Source organism: Apostichopus japonicus, chromosome 22 (assembly GCF_037975245.1).
Source record: "Apostichopus japonicus isolate 1M-3 chromosome 22, ASM3797524v1, whole genome shotgun sequence".
NCBI classification, from domain to species: Eukaryota; Metazoa; Echinodermata; class Holothuroidea; order Aspidochirotida; family Stichopodidae; genus Apostichopus; species Apostichopus japonicus.
This window is the reverse complement of record NC_092582.1, coordinates 11,337,130-11,357,745: the sequence shown is the minus strand read 5'-3', so window position 1 is coordinate 11,357,745 and position 20,616 is coordinate 11,337,130. Positions and strand designations below refer to the sequence as shown.

The window sequence follows — 20,616 nt, the reverse complement described above, 5'->3', positions numbered from 1 at the left end:
AGCCACTGAATCCTTGTGTCTATCCGTCTATTCATTGGTCTTTCGGGCACCCAACCCAAAGATATACATTACTCTATAACCAGTCATGAATATTCATTTTTTGAACAGATATTGATGAATGCAACAATGGACACGACTGTTCTGTCTCAGCAGAATGCACCAACACAATAGGTTCATATGATTGCGCATGTCTGGAAGGTTACGATGGAAACGGAAGGGTGTGCAACGGTAAGATCAGCCCTTCATTCCTACCGTCTCTACCATCCCCACCCCTCCTCCTTCCGACTCCCCATCCAACCGACGTTTCCTTCATTAAGTGAGCATGAATGATTACACATTAACTGTTGATTACGTGGAAATACTTATGATTGCGACTATAGGGAATTCTGTCAGTTTGTTGTTTAAAACAATGGCAGTTCCTTTGTGATATGGTTTTGTAGTCTGACTTTGAAGGTGTTAGTGCTTCTCGAAGTATGTAGGACGTATCCATTTTAGCACTCTCCATTTGTATACTCAAACTTTTTTCTGTTTTGGGACCTCAATTTTTAACCTTTATTATCTTGGTGACCCTCCAGTTGTGGTTGTTGTGGCCTAGGGAACGGTTGATCGGGGAGGAAGTGGTCGTCTCCCCTTTAAGAAAGTGCTACATATATAAGTGAGATTATTTGTAAATTGGGGTTATGTTATGCAACTTTTGAAGTAAAAAATTTTCTAGATCTGTTCGCCTTTTTTTCACAATATCGTTATGATTGTACTTCCGAAAAAACTTGACCACTCTAAAGAGCACCGCGACCCATATTTTTAAATCAATATATGATTCTTGTTACTTTGAAAATCCTTAAAATTAATGAAAATATCCTTGCAACATTGCCCGTATGCGTAGGATTTAATAAAGAGCCGTAAATCATTCTTTCTACTTCTAGTTATAGTTTTCATTTCCGTTCTTTTCGTATTTTCCAGATATTGATGAATGTTCGTTGCCCGAAACAGAGTGTAGCATAGATGCAACGTGTACCAACGATGAAGGCTCGTTCACATGTGAATGCAAAACAGGTTTCACAGGTGACGGAGTCGAATGTACCGGTAAGTTCACTGTTTTTGGTTATCCTTTTTTCTGTCTAAATTATGTGTGAACACATTTTTAATCGGTATTTCCAATTCACATACAACTCTCCTCATCTTGCGCATAAATAAGTGTCTACTATTTTTATTTATTATTATGATTATTTTTTTAATTATTATTATTATTTTTTTATTATTATTATCTTATTTTATTTTTGTTTTTTTACTTTTTTTACCTGTAAATTTAAATATTGTTATTGTTATGGTCTTACTGTCCTTTCTGTATGTAATTGTGTAGTTTGCTCTATAGTATTTTTTGATTGGTCTATTTTTCTGTGTGTTCACTTCATGTATTATTCACTACTACTTCATGCTATTTGTTATGTTGTGAAAACAAAAGGAAAGACATGAAAATTTAATTTACGACGAAGAAAAAGTTTTTTTTTTAATTCTTATCACTTTTTCAATTAGTTACATCAAACTGATTTAACAAACGATTGAAAAAGAGAGATCCATACCCAGACGTCCAGAGGCGCATAACATAAAAACAAACTTTTCGTCTATAGGCTTAAAACATGTGTGGGTGGATGTGGATCTCCTTTGTAATTGTTACTGTTGTTGTTATTTTTATTTTTATTGTTGTTATTTTTATTATTATTATTGTTGTTACTGTTAATATTATTATTGTTGTTGTTACTGTAGTTGTTGTTATTATTATTATTTCTTTTAATTTTCTCAGATATTAACGAGTGCTCATCAAATACATGTCATGCGAACAGTGAGTGTGTGAATGTACCTGGATCATACCGATGTGAATGTATCCCTGGTTACCGTAGTGACGCGGGTGCAAGCGCCTGCGCAGATATTGATGAGTGCGCAGAAAACGTCGATACATGTCACAGCGATGCGCAATGTAATAACAACATCGGTAATTACACTTGTGATTGCAATCCAGGATTTACTGGAGACGGGTACAACTGTACAGGTATATATGCAAATGGTTATGAAATCACTCTCTTGGCATCATCTAGATAATTTAGCGCCAGAACTAATTTCATTTATTCTTCATAACGTGAATATTTTATTCCGATTTTTTTTCCATCTTGAAATAATCTCAAAAGTTTTGCGTAAGGAAGTGCTTTAGCAAACCTAATTTCCAATCTTTCCAAGACAGAGAAACCTCAATTTTCTTAGACAGCCAGATTTTCATTAAGTTGAAAAGACCTGAACTCAAGAGTTGTTAAAAAGGTGAAGGATAAAATGTATATGCATTGTAGCTATAGCAACGATATGTTGCTATAGCTATGGGCTATATTTGAAAAACCGTTCAGAAATAAAAACTCAAATTTGTAATAACCCTATAGTGACGTCACACATTATGAAGTATTATCTTCAATGATATACTGTAAAGCGTTATTGAATTCCTGTCTGTTAATTTGTGTTATTATAGAAATTTAAACAAAACAGCGAAGCCTGACAATCATTGTGTACTTTCAACCTGCGTACTGCGTTAAAAAACAGAAGATACTTTGATTGCTTTATCGTTGTGTTTTATGGGGTTTTCTTTATCCAGACGTGGATGAATGTCTAGGAGACAATGACTGCAGTAAACTAGCGACTTGTGGAAATAACCAAGGGAGTTACACTTGTACGTGTCAAGATGGCTACCAAACAGTCTCTGGAGAACTACCAGGAAGAAAATGCGAGAGTAAGTGTCATGTTGAACCTTAAACTTACTACTTCTTCTTCTTCTTCTTTTCATGAAGAGAGATTGGAATCTGAATAAATTATTTCAGTCCATTATTTGAGATATGTTTAACATTTGAAACGTGATGCTGTATATAGGGCTTGTGGTGACGCTACAGCTGTGCGTGGTGGTTGAGGGGGATATGGGTAACTGGAGTGCATGGAAAACACTTCAAACACGCCCTCCTCTAATTTGGACTCTATGGGGGCTTATGCCTCTCAGCAAAATACGTTATATAACCGGCCAATTCTACTACTTTCTTCTTAAATAATATCAAAAAACGGCCGGTATAGGAAATCAACCAAACTTTGTGGGATATAGCTAATAATGATGGTAAGGTATATTGAGAAATGCTAAGTACTGCAAGTAACATCTGATATACTGTTGAGCACTATGGATTAAAACTTTCTGCGATATAATTATCCATCTAAAAGGAACGTACCTCACCAGTTTCAGAATAAATTAAGGTCAGAATTTGCGTTGCAAAAGCTCTCATTACGGTGCAGAAGCTCAGCTTCATGAGCTTGTCCAATATATTATGTCCTAATGCAACAGGCGCGTAGCGAGGAATTTGCCAAGGGAGGGGCGAAACTGTAGAATCGGCATTGCAAACTATCTAAGCGTAGCGCCACCATAGTTGGCGTGAAGCGTACAAGAAAATTTTGGCGGAAAATGCCTCCCAGATGGCTGGAAATGGCACTTCCCAGGCCTTGTAAGTTGCATCTTAGCATTTTCTCTTTTGAAATTACTAGCGATATCATAAAAATATACTAAAAAAATATATATATATGCCCAAGGGGGGCGGCTGCCCCCCCCCCCCCTTGGCTGCGCGCCTGCTGTAATGCAAGAAGGAGGTGAAGTCTCCTTTCACGTGCAATCCTTGTCAGCATTTCACTTTCCCTCGCTCACTCCCTCTCCATCTCTCTCTCTTTCTTTCCATTTTGGAAACAGATGTAAATGAGTGTGAATTAGGGACAGATGATTGTAACAGGGAATCGCAAGAATGTGTCGATCTGGACCCACAGTTTACCTGCAGGTGTAAGGAAGGTTTCGTACTTGATTCTTCCGAATGTCGAGGTAATTAATAAATCATCTCTCTTGGTCATCATATTTTATCCTATACTTAGAACTTCCTAAAAACGTTTGCATTCTCGTTATTTCTCAGAGGTTGAAGTGTAACTATACATTTCAGATAATCCCACGTCTCGGTGGGTGAGGGAACAATTAAAAAATTAAAAAGCATGGGGTTCCGTTTTATCGATGTTTTATATTAAAGAAGTCACATGATTACGGTACTTGACTTTCTTATGTATTTGATGCTTTGAGTATAAAACAAATGACCTTTGACACGCTCGAAATGATATTTTAATCTTAGATTATTTAACATTTCTTGTGATAGCTAGAATAACCAAGTTACTTCGTACATTTACCTGTGATATCGCATTGTGTCTCTTTATTACTATATAGGTAACTAATTGGTTCACAAAACTATAAGTATGCTGAGAACAGAATTAAGATTATTTTAGTTCCTACGTTCATCATACTGCTATACTAACATCAATACTGCATATCAGTGGTGGGGAAAGTTTTCACATGATTTTGAATACATAATTTGTTGTCAAATTTTATAGATTACAAAAAGGGAGTAACATGTGTCTCGTTCCTTTCCTGATAAATGATTACTTATATCTCATAGGCCCGACGTCAAGGCCTCGTCCAAAGGTAAACAGGGGTAGGCAGGACTAAGGCTGGGGGCAGGTAGGGGGTATAGGTGAAGGAAGGATCATCAAAAGATGGCCTATAATAGAAAATTCTGGGCTTATCTGATAAGAGTATAGCCATCCTTAATATGGTCTTTACTGCAGCCATGGGAATAAAATAACACAGCTTGTATTTTACTTGATTGTTTGGTTTCCGAAGCCAACATTAGACTGTCAACAACAATTCCTTCTTTGAATTATTTATGCCTTACTATTATGATTTTTTGTCTTGACACAGATATCGATGAGTGTGAACAATTACCATGCGAGGAAGAGAATACTCGTTGCATTAACTCTGTAGGAAGTTACAGTTGTATCTGTCTTGCTGGTTATCAAGAGATCAGTGGAACCTGTGAAGGTTTGTTTCTAATTTGATTTGATTTGATTTATTTGATTTTTCACAGATAATATCTGTGGCTAATCATTATGTAAATTGATATAATTGCAGAGTTGTAAGTGCTTATGCTTGCTATATATATATATATATATATATATATATATATATATATATATATATATATATAGTATCCAGTATTTAAGGAGAGCTATAACAATATATACCCTAGGTTATATTTACTAGCTGGCTCAACATTGTGTTTCTTGTTTATATATATCTATAGAAACAGTATACGAGACACTCGCAGGTAACTTTAGTGTCGTACAAGGTATTGCTGTGTATGCTTCATACTTCGAAGGAGACAACCTGGAGTTATACAGAGAAGACGTTCTCGAAGACGTAAGTGTATTGTTTTATTCTTTCTTTCTTTTAGAAATATAACTCCTTTATTTCTCTCAAAACAAAAATATTACCACTGTCAAAGAAGGCGTATTAGTAAATAATCATTCAGTCCATAAAATTTTAGGTCAGTGTAATGTATTTATTTATTTATGTGTTTTTTCTTTTAATTTTTAAATGCTTTTTGTAAGCTCAAACTTGGCACCCTTGTTTTCGTCTCGTGTTTGCGAATCAAAGATATAACCACAGGGGCAGGTTCCAAGGTTTTATAAGAGATGTGTTGTGGCAATGGTTCGGTTGGCTCCAATTTAGTGGGTCTGTGGGTTCTTCCCGGAATTAAAAAAAAATCAAATGTTTGACGTCAAATAGTGCATTTTGAGACATATTTAGACAATAGGTAGGTCTATCATAATAATATAAACGCAATATTATGAAAATAACTACTTTTGGCTATTTTGTGAGAGATTGGAAAGAATGGTAGGAGAGGGGGAGAGGAGGGGAGGTGGAGGGGGAGAGGAGGGGAGGTGGAGAGGAGGGGAGGTGGAGGGGGAGAGGAGGGGAGGTGGAGGGGGAGAGGAGGGGAGGGGAGGTGGAGGGGAGGGGCGTACATCCCACACCTTGAGCTTTTACAGTCACGTTTATATGTTTCACAAACCATAGTTTACAAAACTTTTTTATGAACTGTCTTTTATAGGTTATTTATATTTAAAACTATTTTTAGAGAGAAAAATAAGGAAAGGTCTAGACAGATGTCTATATATTTCTTACACCAACTAATTTTATACCTTGTTTGTTTTGTTTTTTTTCTTCAAGATGAACATGTTCTTTGAAAATGCTCCCCTACCTGATTACACTGGTATATCGGTGGTTAAACAAGTCTTTATGGGCGACACGGTCTACTATACTTTTTCCTTGGAGTTTTCACCTGGTACAAATCCGGCCGATATCGACATTCTCGACACATTCCTGACAAATCTTACAGGGACGGATAACAACGAGGTACCACCAGACAATGTGGTCTTTCCGAAGTCATTTACCGTTGGAGATTATGGTAAATTATTTTATTATCTTAATTTATCTTGATTATACAGATTTAAGAGTGGACATTAAATAAACGTTAGGGTGATCAGAACCCCATAGGCATGCTTAGCTATATATACGTCATCTATGTATGTGCTACTTTACTCCAATTATCGGTCTGTCCCGCCATATTATTATTATTATAATACACATATATAATATATTATATATATGTAATATATATATATATATATATATATATAATATACCTGAACTGCAAAATGAACCCAAACATCACTTGAGATGACAGAAGGGACAATAATGTTATACCTCTCAAGACTGTAAATATAATAAGCAGATTTTCCAAGATCCGTCAGATTAAAAAAATGCTTCGTAAATTCTTAAAGAATTCTGGTCATATCGTTGCAAATCTGTCATATTTTCTAGAAATAATTGTGGTCATTTTATCAGTATGTTTTCCCTTTAAGATACCTTCATAATTATAATATTCGTTGTATTATCAATTTCTAATTCTGTGTTTCTTTGTTCTCTTTTTTGTTTCTGTTTGTTGCGTTAATTAGTGCCGGACCCGTGTATAGATCAAACAGACACGTGCGTACCGAACTCTGTTTGTACGTCCTCCAGTGAAGACCCATTTTATACTTGTACATGTAAAGATGGCTGGAGCGGGGACGGACTCGTGACGTGCACGGGTAATTATCATTTATGAAGAAAAAAAACCTTTGGACACAAATTCTTTTTTCTTGTATATTAGATGTTCATACTCGTAATGATGGGTTTGTACTCGTATATACTCGTACTCAGAAAAGTCAACAATCATGTACTCATGCTCTGGACTTTACGCTCATACCAAGGGCATTGTACTCACACCCAGTTCATTGTACTCATACCCAGGGCATTGTACTAATATACCCAGGGCATTGTACTCACACCCAGGATATTGTACTCATACCCAGGGCATTGCACTCATATACCTAGGGCATTGTGCTCACACCCAGTACATTGTACTCATACCCAGGGCATTTTACACACACACATTGGGCATTTTACTCACATATTGGGCATTGTACTCACATATTGGGCATTGTACTCACATATTGGGCATTGTACTCACATTCGTAGTCAGGGGTTTGTACTCGTATATACTCGTACTCAGAAATGTCAGCAATCATGTACTCATGTTCGGGACTTTATTCTGGTACCCAGGGCATTGTACTCTTACTTGGTACATTATACTCACACAACAAGTCGCGTACTTTATAGAACATTAAAACTATACGGTACTTCCATCAATGCAGATTACAATCGTTAACCGGATCGTTTTTGTTGAGTGACGAATGACTCGTTAATGATCGAAGGTTTATCAATCAAAGTGACTGATTTACCTAGCCTAAGGGACAGAAGCTGTGGGTCAATTGTTCAATAGGGAAAACTTTGACACAATTATAACCTGCTTTTCATTTTTGGTGTGTTAATTTTGGAATCTATATCACGTATGAATGATGCATGGTGCTCGCATTCAAATTTTGAGTGTGCCCTTGTTCATACCATGGAGCTATTTCGTTAATTAGCTCCATGTATGTTCATATGAAAGTAACAGCACATTTATTGTTATTATTACCTAAGAACGTAATAATACGTACGTAAGTACGTAATAATTATAGCGAAGGTAGACCTACGTACATACGCACGTACGTGTTTTTATTACGTGATATAGCTTATGTTAACACTTGTCGGACGTAAGCGAGACTAAGTGATATACTGCGGGATATATTTTCATTTCAAAGATGGAGAGGGATGAACTTGTCCAGGATTTTTTATGCTTCGGCGCAATCGCTAAACTAAGTATGAATTCTGTGGTTGGATGATTACTACATGCGAGGTACAGAGAACGAGAAGTATTATTATCTTATAAAATAGTAAAACCGTACAGTATACAGTACGTATAATGTATGTATCATGTATGTATGCCAATATGTTACAGTATGTACGTACTGCTACTTCTTAGGTAGTGAACGTTATACAATCACGGTGAAAATGTTCACTTCTCTTCCTTTCAGATATTGACGAATGCATTTCAAACACAAACGACTGTCAAGATAATCGCGTTTGCAAAAATGAGCCGGGACGTTACACTTGTGAATGTGATGTCGAAAATGGCTTCGTCGAAGTGGACAGCAAATGTACCGGTAAGGATTTAAAAGTTGATATTACATGTAGCAGGGAGGTCTCTAATACCTCCCTGTTTGTAGTCAATGCATCAACAACTGTTACTCTACATTATCAACTTCTGATTTCACACCGTATTTGGGAAGCTTTCATAAAAGTCAAATATCATTATATATTATCATTATTAATCGTCACAAAAAAATCTAACTTGTGATTTTCTCATTTTTGGAATAGTTTTACATTATTAGAAATGAACTAGACCAATACAAGGTAGTGAACTGAATTACTATATAGAAATCCGTTATCAAATAGTATCGACAAATAAATGACATCAACGAAAATTTAAAAAAAAACTGCTTTCGAAATTGTCCGATTCGTCCGAACGCTAGGTGGAACAGAGATTAATCTATATCTTCGTTTGTGACAGTTGAAATTTTACTTATTTCTTACAGAGTTGATAGTTATGCTGGGTTCTTTGAATATATTAAAGGTTAACGGTGTTGAGGTGTTCTATAGTGAGACCCTCAATGATCCTAATTCGGAAGAATACATCAAACTTCAGAGCCGGGTTTGTACTTTGGTGAGTCTATCTTAATTTTGTACTTGAATCTTCTTTTGTTTTACACAAGAGTAATTAAATAGATACATGTAAAGTAAAAGTTGGTTATTATAGGACTATCAGCACACACCTCCCCTCAGCCCACATGTTCAGGTATACAATAAAGAGCTTCCCTAATTGTCATTGCATGATGTAGTTTAAAACAGAATATCTTTGTTTCTTTTCCAACAGCTTAATCTTACCTTGCAAGAAACTGATTTTGGTCAGGACTTATTTTCATGTTCTGTAAAGGAGTTTCAAGAGGGCAGGAACATCCTCTCTGTATTGTATCTATCCTATGCCCTAACATCAAATGTTTCAAGTCAAGAACTGGACAGTCAGTTTGAAGCGATACTTATAGATGATGAATACGTAATGGACAACAGTGTCAACAGCATTACCATATGGGAAGAAGACGAAAATTTCTTTGATTGTAAGCAACAAATAAATATTTGGCCATTCTTTACTCTTCTCCTCCTCCTCCTCCTCCTCCTCCTCCTCCTCCTCCTCCTCCTCCTCCTCCTCCTCCTCCTCCTCCTCCTCCTCCTCCTCCTCCTCCTCCTCCTCCTCCTCCTCCTCCTCCTCCTCCTCCTCCTCCTCCTCCTCCTCCTCCTCCTCCTCCTCCTCCTCCTCCTCCTCCTCCTCCTCCTCCCCACCTACTCGCCCGGTGTTTTTTCATTATAGGTTTAATATCAAATGAGAAAACAACTGTGTCCGTTAGACTAAACTTCTTAAAGTAGTTTCGTACTGTTTTGTATAAGCTAACAATTATATATATCTATCAATATGGCAAAAGGTAAAGATAAATTTGACTCCCTTGCAGCAATTATATGTACAGTAGGCCTGTATTCTATACACGTGTCTAACCATAATTAATTGCTCTATTGACTTACAGATTATTTCGTTCCTTTCCATTAAGTTTAACTAGAGAAAACATTTCGTAATTGTTTCAAATGCGCGTGTAATATTTAATTTGAATTATACCAAGCAATTGTCACATTGTGTACGAACCATATCGCGTATACATCGCGCATATATAACTATATATATATATATATGTATATATATATATATATCACTATATATATATATAGATATATATATATAGTTATATATATATATAAATATATATTTATATATATATATAGGCCTATATACATATATAGATATATATATATATATATATATATATATATATATATATATATATATATATATATATATATATATATATATATATATATATATATATATATATATATATAGATTTATTTATATTTGCAAAAGGTCATTTTTCAACGAACTTGTAAATTAAGGTGTAATTCACTAATCTTTCTTTCAACCCATAGGGGCCAGCCATATTGAATGTGAAAGCTCCAGTTGTAACCAAAACGGGGCTTGTACAGTTTTCAACAAAACCGAAATAGAGTGCAAGTAAGTTTATTAAATAAAACTTTAATGTTATATAAAAGTATTGATATAGAGTATCATGTATCTCTAACAATGGCATAGGAAGTTCTAAGAAAGAACGTGCAGCAAACTGGCCAGCTGGATTTGACGAAAAAATTATGTAGATGCTACAGTTGTCAAGATTTTTGTAGGTCTATGGCCTACTTTGAATGTTGCGATTAATTCTCAGAGTTTCTACTTGGTGTTTGCAATTCCGACTTCTTTATGTCGGAGATGCCGTGGAACTACTTTACAGGGAAGTAAGGTGAGGAGTTTATTTTCATAACTTTCGATCGACTGTTATTTATTTTATATTAATATATGAGAACCCGCATTGTTTGTTTTTATTATTAGTTGCGACGATGGATACACTGGAACATATTGTGAAGGAACAATACAGGAACCAACAATACAGGAACCAACAGTACAGGAACCAACAGATGGTAATAACATATATTACGTGGAAACTTTAGTCTTTGACAAATTCATTTCTTGTAACTGTTGTGTAGTTTTGGCGATTCATTTCGGGGTATCTTGCAATACACTTGTTCCCATAAACTCCATCCATGTGAACGGGAATAATCATACTGTTAAGAAAGCAATGCAGTGCTATAAAATTAGATGAAAATGTTATAAGGCATTATAGAGAGATGTAATTGCACGGTAACAACGCCTACTCATTAGGTTAGAGCTAATTGTTGAACCGTTTTTGTCTTTAAAACTAAACAGAAATTGTTCATTAATATGTATATAAACCCCAGGCACCCATTTCTGACTACAAACACATTCAGTCTGGAGATTTAAAAGTCATTTATTGACATATTGGTTTTTAGAATCGTTACTTTTGAGGAACAAGCTGACCCAATGTTCTATGTCAGCCGATTCACACAGAGATTACAGTAACTACTGTAAATCTAAAGTTTTGTACCACAGTAAAAACTGGATCGTGCTGAAAAATCTGATAAATCGGTAGCATGTGCTATTAGGTTTAATTCCAACAAATCCCAAGCAATTGGATTTGTTGGAATTACATATCCTCAGTTCGTATACTGTAATCCTAATAGCACATGCTATCGAATTATAGCACGATCCAGTTTTCACTGTGGTACAAAACTGTAAGATTTACAGTAGTAACTGTGTTCTATATGTGTATTGGGTGTCTATGATTATGTTAGATTATAGGTAATCCATTCAATTTAAGGCAAAAGTATGATTTTGAAGGAGGGGCTTGTTGGGAGGGTCGTTTAACTGGATTAAGGTAGAGGACATTACAATGGTGTCATAGTGGTCTATATAACATGTCAGAGCTTTGTGCGTCATGTTTTCATCAATTGCTTTCGTAATATTGTTTAATATCGTTTCTTTTTCTTTCTTCATTTCCGTTTCTAGAATTATCTGCTCTTATCATCTCCTTTATTGCTCTGGGAGGATTCCTGTTTTTACTACTCTTAGTTCTTCTCTTACTCTACTGCTACAAACGATATCGTCACGGTCGTGACAGGACAGACAGTAGCACTACAAGCTCAGATAGTGAAAGCAGTATATCGAATATCCAACCCTCGTATGGCCTGGTAACTGGGATCCAAGGCAAACAGAAGGGAAAAAAGAAGGAGGAGAAGAAGAAGAAGGAGAAAACGAAGACCACCAGCGATTTACCGGTGGGAGATATGATACCTGAAAACACAGACAGTCTCAGTGTAGATACCCTCAGCGTGACGAGTAACGAAGTTGAAAAATTACAACATTTGGCAGAAGTCATAAGCAGACTACCGAACGTTAATGTGAGAAAACATTTCATTCATTCTCATTCTGTTTTATATTTGCATCTAAATTAAACAAAAAACTTAGCAAACTGCTTATCCACCAAGCCCACAGACACACACACGTATCTCCATTCTTCAAGCTGCCATCCCCGTCACTGCAAGTCTGGAATTGCCTACAGTCAAGCACTTCGTCTTCGTCGCATTTGCTCTAACAATTCCTCTTTCTTTCGCCATACAGATGCTTTGGAAAACACCTTACTGCCAGGGGCCATAGTGCCAAAAGGGTGCGCGAAGCCATTCAGAGGGTCCGCTCCCTATCCAGATCATTTACTTTGGCAGTGAAGAACAAAAATGGACGAGATTGCGACAAGCTCCCACTGGTTGTTACTTTCCACCCAAATCTTCCCCTCTTCAGCAAATCACCTCTAACAACCACAACATTCTCCTTACTTCAGATAGACTCCAACGAGCCGTCCCTGAAAAACCCATCATCGCCTACAGATGACCACGCAACCTACGTGACCTTCTTGTGCGTGCTGATGTTCCACCCCTAACTTCTAACCCTACACCCATTCGGCATAGTATTTTCAAATGTAATCGTACTTCGAGATGCATCATCTGTAGCCAACACATTGTTGAATCCAATTCCATCACCAGCTACAGCATACAACTCACACACAAGACTAAGGGTCACATCACTTGCACCACCACTAATGTCATATATCTGATCTCTTGTAGAGTTTACGGCATCCAGTATGTTGGCGAAACTAAAATCACCCACAAGAAGCGATTCTATGGTCACAGATCCACAGTCAACACCATGAAGACTGAGATCCCAGTTGGAGAACAATTTAATCTTCCCAACTTTACCATTAACGACATGTCCCTACAGGGGGTTGATTCCTTAGGTAGCCGTCCTGAACTAGTAAGAATCAGCAGAGAGAGGCTGTGGATGCAACGCCTTGACACCATTCAACCTCATGAGCTCAACATTCAGGAAGGACATGACTAACTTTTCTTCGGTCCCCCCTCCTTCTCCCATTGTCCCCCCCCCCATCACTCCTCTTCTCATAGCTCTCTTCCATCCTTTTTTCTCCACACCTTTCTGTCTTTGTCCTTCTCCAGTTTATTCCCTACCCCCTTCCCTTAATCCTCTCTTTGTCCCTCCACTGTTTATCTCCTACCTCTCCCCTTCCCCTGTTTCTTTCTTTCTTTCTTCTCTCCATCCCTTGTCTACTAATCCCCTTACATCTTTCTCTTTGTGTTCACCATGCTCATTAACCTGTCTGTATTCTGTGTTTTTGTCCCTTCTGTTACTGTTACTTGTCATTTAGCCTCTGAAGAAGATCCTGCTAGGATCGAAAAGTCAGGCCAACTTACTTTTACACATTATATTTGCATCTAGTTAGAATGGATAGTGGCTGTTTCAAATCATTCATATTTATACACATAACAGTTCAGAAATGTCCAATATTAGCTCCTCAAACCTCGTCGTTGTAGCTTGTTTGGTTAATAAAGTAAAAAGTCACATTTTGTTGGCCATTTTATATCAGCCTGAAAACTAACTTCATAACGATTTTTAGGTTCACGAATGAGAACGTAAAGAGCACATAAAGATTGTTAGCATGGTTATTTCATGTACAGCCCCCCCCCCCCCACCAACCACACCCTATCCCACTCCCATGTCCATGCTGGGAAAGTGAGTATCAACCTCAGACTATTGCAATATTCAATTGGCGCGGTTCTTCATATTTGTCTTTCTTCTGTTTAACAATACATTTACAATTGTTCATATATTAGAAACAATCTGAAGAAATGAGGAGACAGTTTGCAGGAACTTCCGGCTACGGCCAATCAGCATACATAGCCGATGGCTTAGAATCTGTCAGAAAAGGGGTAAGTCTACCTACATTTTCTTCGTTTTTCTCTCTTTTTTTTTTGGTGGGGTGGGGTAGGGTGGGGGTGGGGTAGGTGGGTTGGGCTGGTGTGCTGATCAAAATGATAAACTTTAGGTCACAGTTTATGACTCTTTTACGAATAAACACCACATATAACAAATGTATGGCACATAAAAAAATTAATTGGAACCTTGTCAGTTAGTTTATATGACGTCACAGCAGTTACTTGTATGCATAAGACCAACTTTGAAAATAAAATGTTATGAGAAAACAAAAACAAAATGTTTACTTATTGACATTGCATCAACTTATTTCTACTTCCAGGAAAATCAATTAAAATGTGACTGTGAAAGAAACCCATATTGTATTTTAGTTTGGTTGTTTATTTGTTTGTTTGTATATTGACAAATGGAAATAAGACAAAGAAAACACGTGACCTTACAATTTGTTGACCACAATAATTTATGTATTTTGTTCTGGAGATATAGAGGTTCTCAAATGATATGCAAATAACATTCAACTTGGTCCGTTTCATAGTTACAACACAACATTCACGGAAGTATACAGACTTCAATCAATTGGTTACATTTCATATATACGTCTATAACATATACCATATGCTACTACTAATGACTTACCATGTACATCCATATACGTATAACACGCTATATGTAGTTACTTCTTCTTGATACAAATGTTACAACAAGATGGCGGCTTTATGATAACCAATTAATAACTAGTTCTTCCGGTCCGATTCTAATTTCTAAAATAGTAGTAATCCTTTCAATTATGATATGAAAAAAATAACTGTTGTCTGTGATATGAGGGTGGGTTATGATATTTGAAATTATGATAAATTAACCAAATCAGTTATTTTCGAGGTTGTACGTATGTTTTCACATTGATGAAACGATACTAATATTACACTCTAAAAACAACCTGTTGAAAATTTCCTGGTTAACAATTTGCTAACATTATCCTGGTTATTGTCTACGTTAGTTTACATAATCCTGGTTACGCTTGGTTAATCCAGCGTGGTAAACCTGATCTTTACATTATAACTCAGTGCTCTATTTCATAAAAGTTACTTAATAATGTTCTCAATTAATGTTCAAGAAATCATTCCTATGTTAGGAAGAAAGTGTCTTCCTTAGATATATACGCGACCATGTGTTTATTGCATTCAGTATTGTTGTGTCCGTCTTCCAACCACCACCTTCCCCTCTCTGCCCTCTTTTCTTACCATGTAAACGGCACGTACAAAACAGATTACAAAAGATACAAAGGAGTAATTTAAAGCATGCATAAAATACAAAGGCAAGCATATACTGATTTGCATAACAAGAGTTGCATACCATGGATGTATGGCTGTAGATACAACCTGTAACACTAATGAAAAAACCATATCATGTTATAACTTTATATTTATCAATATATCCATTATCATTGTGACTAAAACAATGTAGAGTCATAAACTACCGGAAGTTTTTTTTTCAACATACAACACTAGAGTTGTTAGTATATATAAAGTCAGTTAATGTTGCCATATGCGTTCAAAACATAACTAAAAACATGTTAAATTTTCAGTTCAAAAGGACACTTGGTTGAGTGTTTGTAGTAAGCATAACAACTTATTCAGACATAGACAGACCACGGCGGATTATCCGTTTTAAGCTTAACCTGCATGGACATTGCTTTGTTTTTGGTTACCCTTAATATCTTAACCAAAGATATCACTCTGTAAAACTAATTAACTCTAATATCTATCTATAAATTTGACTCTAAATGTTATTCTGTGCATGTTATTGTTTTGTTACAGAAGTCTAAGAGCGGTCAAGTTGTTGAAGAACAGTCCATATTTCCACGGCCAAGAATCAAACCATATGCAAAGTAACAGCGTACGAAGTCGACAACACCGCCCCCCTCCCCCCGCCCGCAGCCTCCCCATTCCCTTTCGAATATCTCAACAGTGACCTCGAAAGAGTTTCGAACAAAATAACCATAAGTTGTTTCTATTTAGCCAGATATTCAATATTCTTTTGTCTTCCTATCATATTATATTAACTTTTTATGCAATCATTTTCATGTTTATTTTTACATACGATGCAAGTGTGAAGCTGCTTCTGGAAACATGTCGAATTGATAACAAAAAAAATTCAAATCATGAATATTGTAAACGTTAATGAGCAGATTATTACACACAAAAAATGTTACTTTAGGCTACCAACATTTCACCAGGAGCGCGCTATGAAAGCAGACAACAAAAAACCATCATGAGCATTTCATTAAATTTGTGAGATTTTCCAATTAGTTAGAGACTTGCTTTTAAAAAGTTAAATAAGTGTTGGCAAAAATCCACATCTGTTTCCTCAATGGATATGCGATGTATCTCAACGTGAGTGGGTATAACAAGGCTTGGCCAAAGTAATATGACGATACAAATAACTCAAAAATGCAGCTTAAACTTGAACGAAGTTTCCAATTACTTAGTTATTTGAATAATTATAGGTTGTGCCTACGCCATCTGCTTAAATTAATTGTTGGACCATTGAAATCTGATAACTTTACGTAGAGGCTGTGGACTGTACCACTGTTTATGGTAGAAGAAACTCTGATCGCTGTAGAGGAATATTAATCGCATTTGTAAATTACAGAATTTTTGGGACGGCGTTCCAAACTTCTGTGGCAGCGGGTAGAAGGAAGCTTATGTAACACGATTAATAGTTAAATATCAGACTTTTTCTTTCTTTCTTTCGTCTTTCGTACTTTTTTCCATATTTTCTTTCTTTTACAGCTGATACATTTTAGGATAGGGACAAAGGCCTATGTTTAAGTTATATGTAAAACTATATTATGCTAAATGAATTAAGTTACTATGCAATAAAGAAAAGAATGATTAAGGATACATAGTTTACACTGCACATTTTGAAGATCTCGCCTCCATCTCTGACCCAAGATGGTAGGCCCTAGAAGTATATAAGTAGCATATGGTAACTTCACGATGAAAAAACCCCCCAAAAAACAGCGTTCCTTTAAAGGTCAAAGGTTAATGATGAAATCTTTGATTTTGCTCTGTGGTTTAGTTTTATCAATTCAACTTCGTGATCATATCGTTACTTTGATGACTTTCCACCAACCAGAAATAGATTTATCATTTGTAAAAGACTTTACGGTGTATGTAATTCCGGTAAATCGATGAAACAGTTCGTGTAAGTGCCTCGAGAATATATATTCATTTATTTATGTGTTTGTTTTATCGCCAATTGTGTACAATGGGAAAGGAAATCTCCTATAAAGTCTTAAAAAGACATAACAAGGTAGGAGACTCCCTGGGAATTATATATATAAACGAAGTTTCCTGATTCGACTTTAAACATTTTAGCTGGTTTCGTCGAGACTATATGTGGGAAAAAATTGCTCTTGAAGAAAGTAATTCAAACATGGCAGCTGTGGTTTCAGCCATTGCAGCTATATATTTATACACCACAGTACGCTAAGTTACTGTACTCTCCACTACACTAACTCTCTTTCGAAACCTCGTGAAACATCACGTGACGAAACACCGTCATGATCACGTGGTTTGGTCGCAAAGTATAAGGGGATTGGTGTGGAGAGCTGGTTGGATCAAGTTGTTAAGTTTTTCGTGCCCTGGCTCACATCTGGGGAGACTTTCTTGAAAAGGTTAAATATTTTGATTTAATCTCTGTATCCAGTCTGGCTCAGAGACGCGTTGCTTTCATTTTTATGTTTTCGTAAATGAAACAAAGATTTGTTTATATAAATTTGATTATCATCATGTAAATAGCGTTTGTTTGTTTTAAGAGAAATGTCTGGAAGAAATATTGTTATCTTTTATAAATTATGAACAAAACTTAATAGTATAATTATTGAAAAAATAAAATGGGGAGGCATAATAACTTCCTATATGTTACCATTATTAAATTGCCTACAAACACTATACAACGTACTATAAATTAAATCAGGCTTATTTTTGAAATATTTCAAGTTACTTCCTTTCATTTTCCTTTCCTTTCCTTTTCCTTATTTATTTCCTGTATTTCAGTACATTTAACGAAGTAAGAACATTGTCACAATGAGTTACATGCAGGAAGGATGAGATGTAGTAATTAATTTTCGACTAAAATGAATAAATAAATTATTATATTTGAATAGCTTTATTTTGTGATCATCTATTGTGGTATTTTGGCGGCTACTTAGCTTTGCATCATTATGACATTTAACTCATGCATCTGTTCAATATTTAATTTACAGTACAGTAACTTACATTGACAGGTTGTACCTAGTTACAAACAAATTGTCAAATTCGAGCAAAAATTAGTATTCCAATTTCGTTTAGGATGTCTATGGAAAGGATTCAGCATATACGTTTCTCTCGCTGCAAAAGTGGTATTCCATGAAAGTTTAGTCATTTAAAATTTACATGAAATGCCAAGAAGATATAAAGTTGATTTTTTATTCATTGATAAACGAGATTATAATACAACTATTATAACCATGAAACCAAAAGGGCGCCACCCACCCTACGTAAGGTTACAAAGTTATCAAATCTGGGCCTGAAATGACCAGGTGCGTATCCAGGGGGGCGTTGGGGGCGCGCGCCCCCCGGGTGAGAAAAAGAGAAGAGAAAAAAAGAGAAGAAAAAAGGAAAAAAGAGGGGAAAAAAGAGGAGAAGGAGAGGAAGGAAGGGAAAAGAAAAAGAAGAAAGAGAGAAAAAGGAGAAAAAGAGGGAGTAAAAGCAAAACGCGAAGACACCGGGAAGAGAAAGAGGAACAGTGACATCATTACAGCGCTGAAGGGTAGCCAGTGACGGATCAATGATTTCGTAAAAGTGTGACTCACCTTACCCCTTACACCGACAACTCCATTTTTTGACGTTTCCATTTTCCTCTCTCACTAATGATCTATATATATACTATATATGGTCTATCATAACGCGTGTACAGAATATGAAACCAACTGTGGCTAGTCTCGAACTAGACCGTGTCGTCGGGGAACATGACGCATTTTGGGATGGGGGCGACCGCCCGCCCCCCCCCCCATTCAGCATTTTTTAAATGATATCGCTAAGTAATTTCAAAATAGAAAGTGCTTAGAGGCAACTTACAAGGCCTGGGAAGTGTCATTTCCAGCGATCTGGGAGACATTTTCGGCCAAAATTTGCTTGTACGCTTCGCGCTAACAAATGGTCCTGGGTAGTGCCATTTCCAGCGATCTGGGAGGCATTTCGGCCAAAATTTTCTTGTACGCTTCGCGCCAACCTATGATGGCGCTACGCTTAGATAATTTGCCTACAGGCTTCGCCCCTCCCTTGGCAAATTCCTCGCTACGCGCCTGTTCGAATTTGTAACGCAAACAGCAGATATCACATCATATCAGTGAGCATGAAAATGGCGTTCCAGGATGAAAAGCCTCAAAACTGTCCGACTTGCCTGAAAAAATAACCAAAAATTTTCGCCCGCAAAGCGCGCGTTCAACGTGTTCATGTCAATATCATATAAGCAAGCATCGGTTATTACATCGCATGCCATCATGTACCGTACGGTCCGTTAAAATTGCGCAGTATACCGCGGGATGCTAATGTAAACAACGACATGTCTCATGTAGATGTATAAAAAGCATGGAGGTCCAATTATGTCAAAACTCTCTTTTACATTAGTAATGGCGAATTAGGGCCTGCACCCCCGCCGCGCAGTGGCGGAGCGTCCATATGGTCAGGGGGGCGGATGCCCCCCCCCCACCCTGACGGACTCAAATGGACTGCTGGCGCCTTTTTCAGCTCTTTACCACTTTTTGATTATTTTAGATTATTGACTTTTTTATTGCGCTCTCATCTACTTATTGACATTTGTCACATTTTGTTGGTGTAATTTGGCGATGACACCTTATTCTTCGTTTATCTGCAAATTAGCCAGGCCCAGAAAGAGTCATTTCCTGCGATCTAGGGAGTATCTATACTCAAAAATTTCTGTACGCTACGCGCCAACCAGTGGTGGCGCTCCGCTTAGATAGTGTCGAAAGCGCCCCTTCAGACCATTCTCGCCACTCCTGACCAATACCCCTAGCTCCGCCACTGCCGCCGCGCCTCCTACGCCTATGTGTGTAGTGTTCGGTTTCGGAAATATCTGCTATTTTTCATTTCCTTCAAACAAGTTTTATAATAGCCGTTATAACAGGTTTTAATATTTGTACACCAATAAATTAACTGTGTCTGAATTTTCGAAAATTTCTGACCAACATTCTACATCACACTTCCCTCTACTCGTGCAATTTTGACCGGTCTGTTAGGGGTTGAAGGAAGTTTTTTTTTATATTGGTTGTCCATAGATGAAATTTTGTACCAGATTATGGGTATGTTTTGAAGTGAGTTTATTC

The 20,616-nt window shown here is 36.7% G+C and overlaps 1 protein-coding gene across 1 annotated transcript in view; it reads left to right on the top strand.

The window, feature by feature from the left end:
- The window catches only part of LOC139964081 (uncharacterized), a 73,943-nt gene extending 56,002 nt beyond the window's left edge, over positions 1-17,941 (top strand). Inside the window, exons 43-59 of the mRNA XM_071965432.1 lie at positions 109-228; positions 961-1,083; positions 1,802-2,047; positions 2,636-2,770; positions 3,761-3,886; positions 4,808-4,927; positions 5,190-5,305; positions 6,119-6,356; positions 6,907-7,038; positions 8,407-8,535; positions 8,968-9,095; positions 9,306-9,546; positions 10,463-10,547; positions 10,917-11,005; positions 11,952-12,343; positions 14,126-14,221; positions 16,043-17,941. Coding sequence (XP_071821533.1) covers positions 109-228; positions 961-1,083; positions 1,802-2,047; positions 2,636-2,770; positions 3,761-3,886; positions 4,808-4,927; positions 5,190-5,305; positions 6,119-6,356; positions 6,907-7,038; positions 8,407-8,535; positions 8,968-9,095; positions 9,306-9,546; positions 10,463-10,547; positions 10,917-11,005; positions 11,952-12,343; positions 14,126-14,221; positions 16,043-16,117 — 2,591 coding nt within the window. The 3' untranslated portion in view covers positions 16,118-17,941. The remainder of the gene's footprint in view (positions 1-108; positions 229-960; positions 1,084-1,801; positions 2,048-2,635; positions 2,771-3,760; positions 3,887-4,807; positions 4,928-5,189; positions 5,306-6,118; positions 6,357-6,906; positions 7,039-8,406; positions 8,536-8,967; positions 9,096-9,305; positions 9,547-10,462; positions 10,548-10,916; positions 11,006-11,951; positions 12,344-14,125; positions 14,222-16,042) is intronic.
- Positions 17,942-20,616: the final 2,675 nt, after the last annotated feature.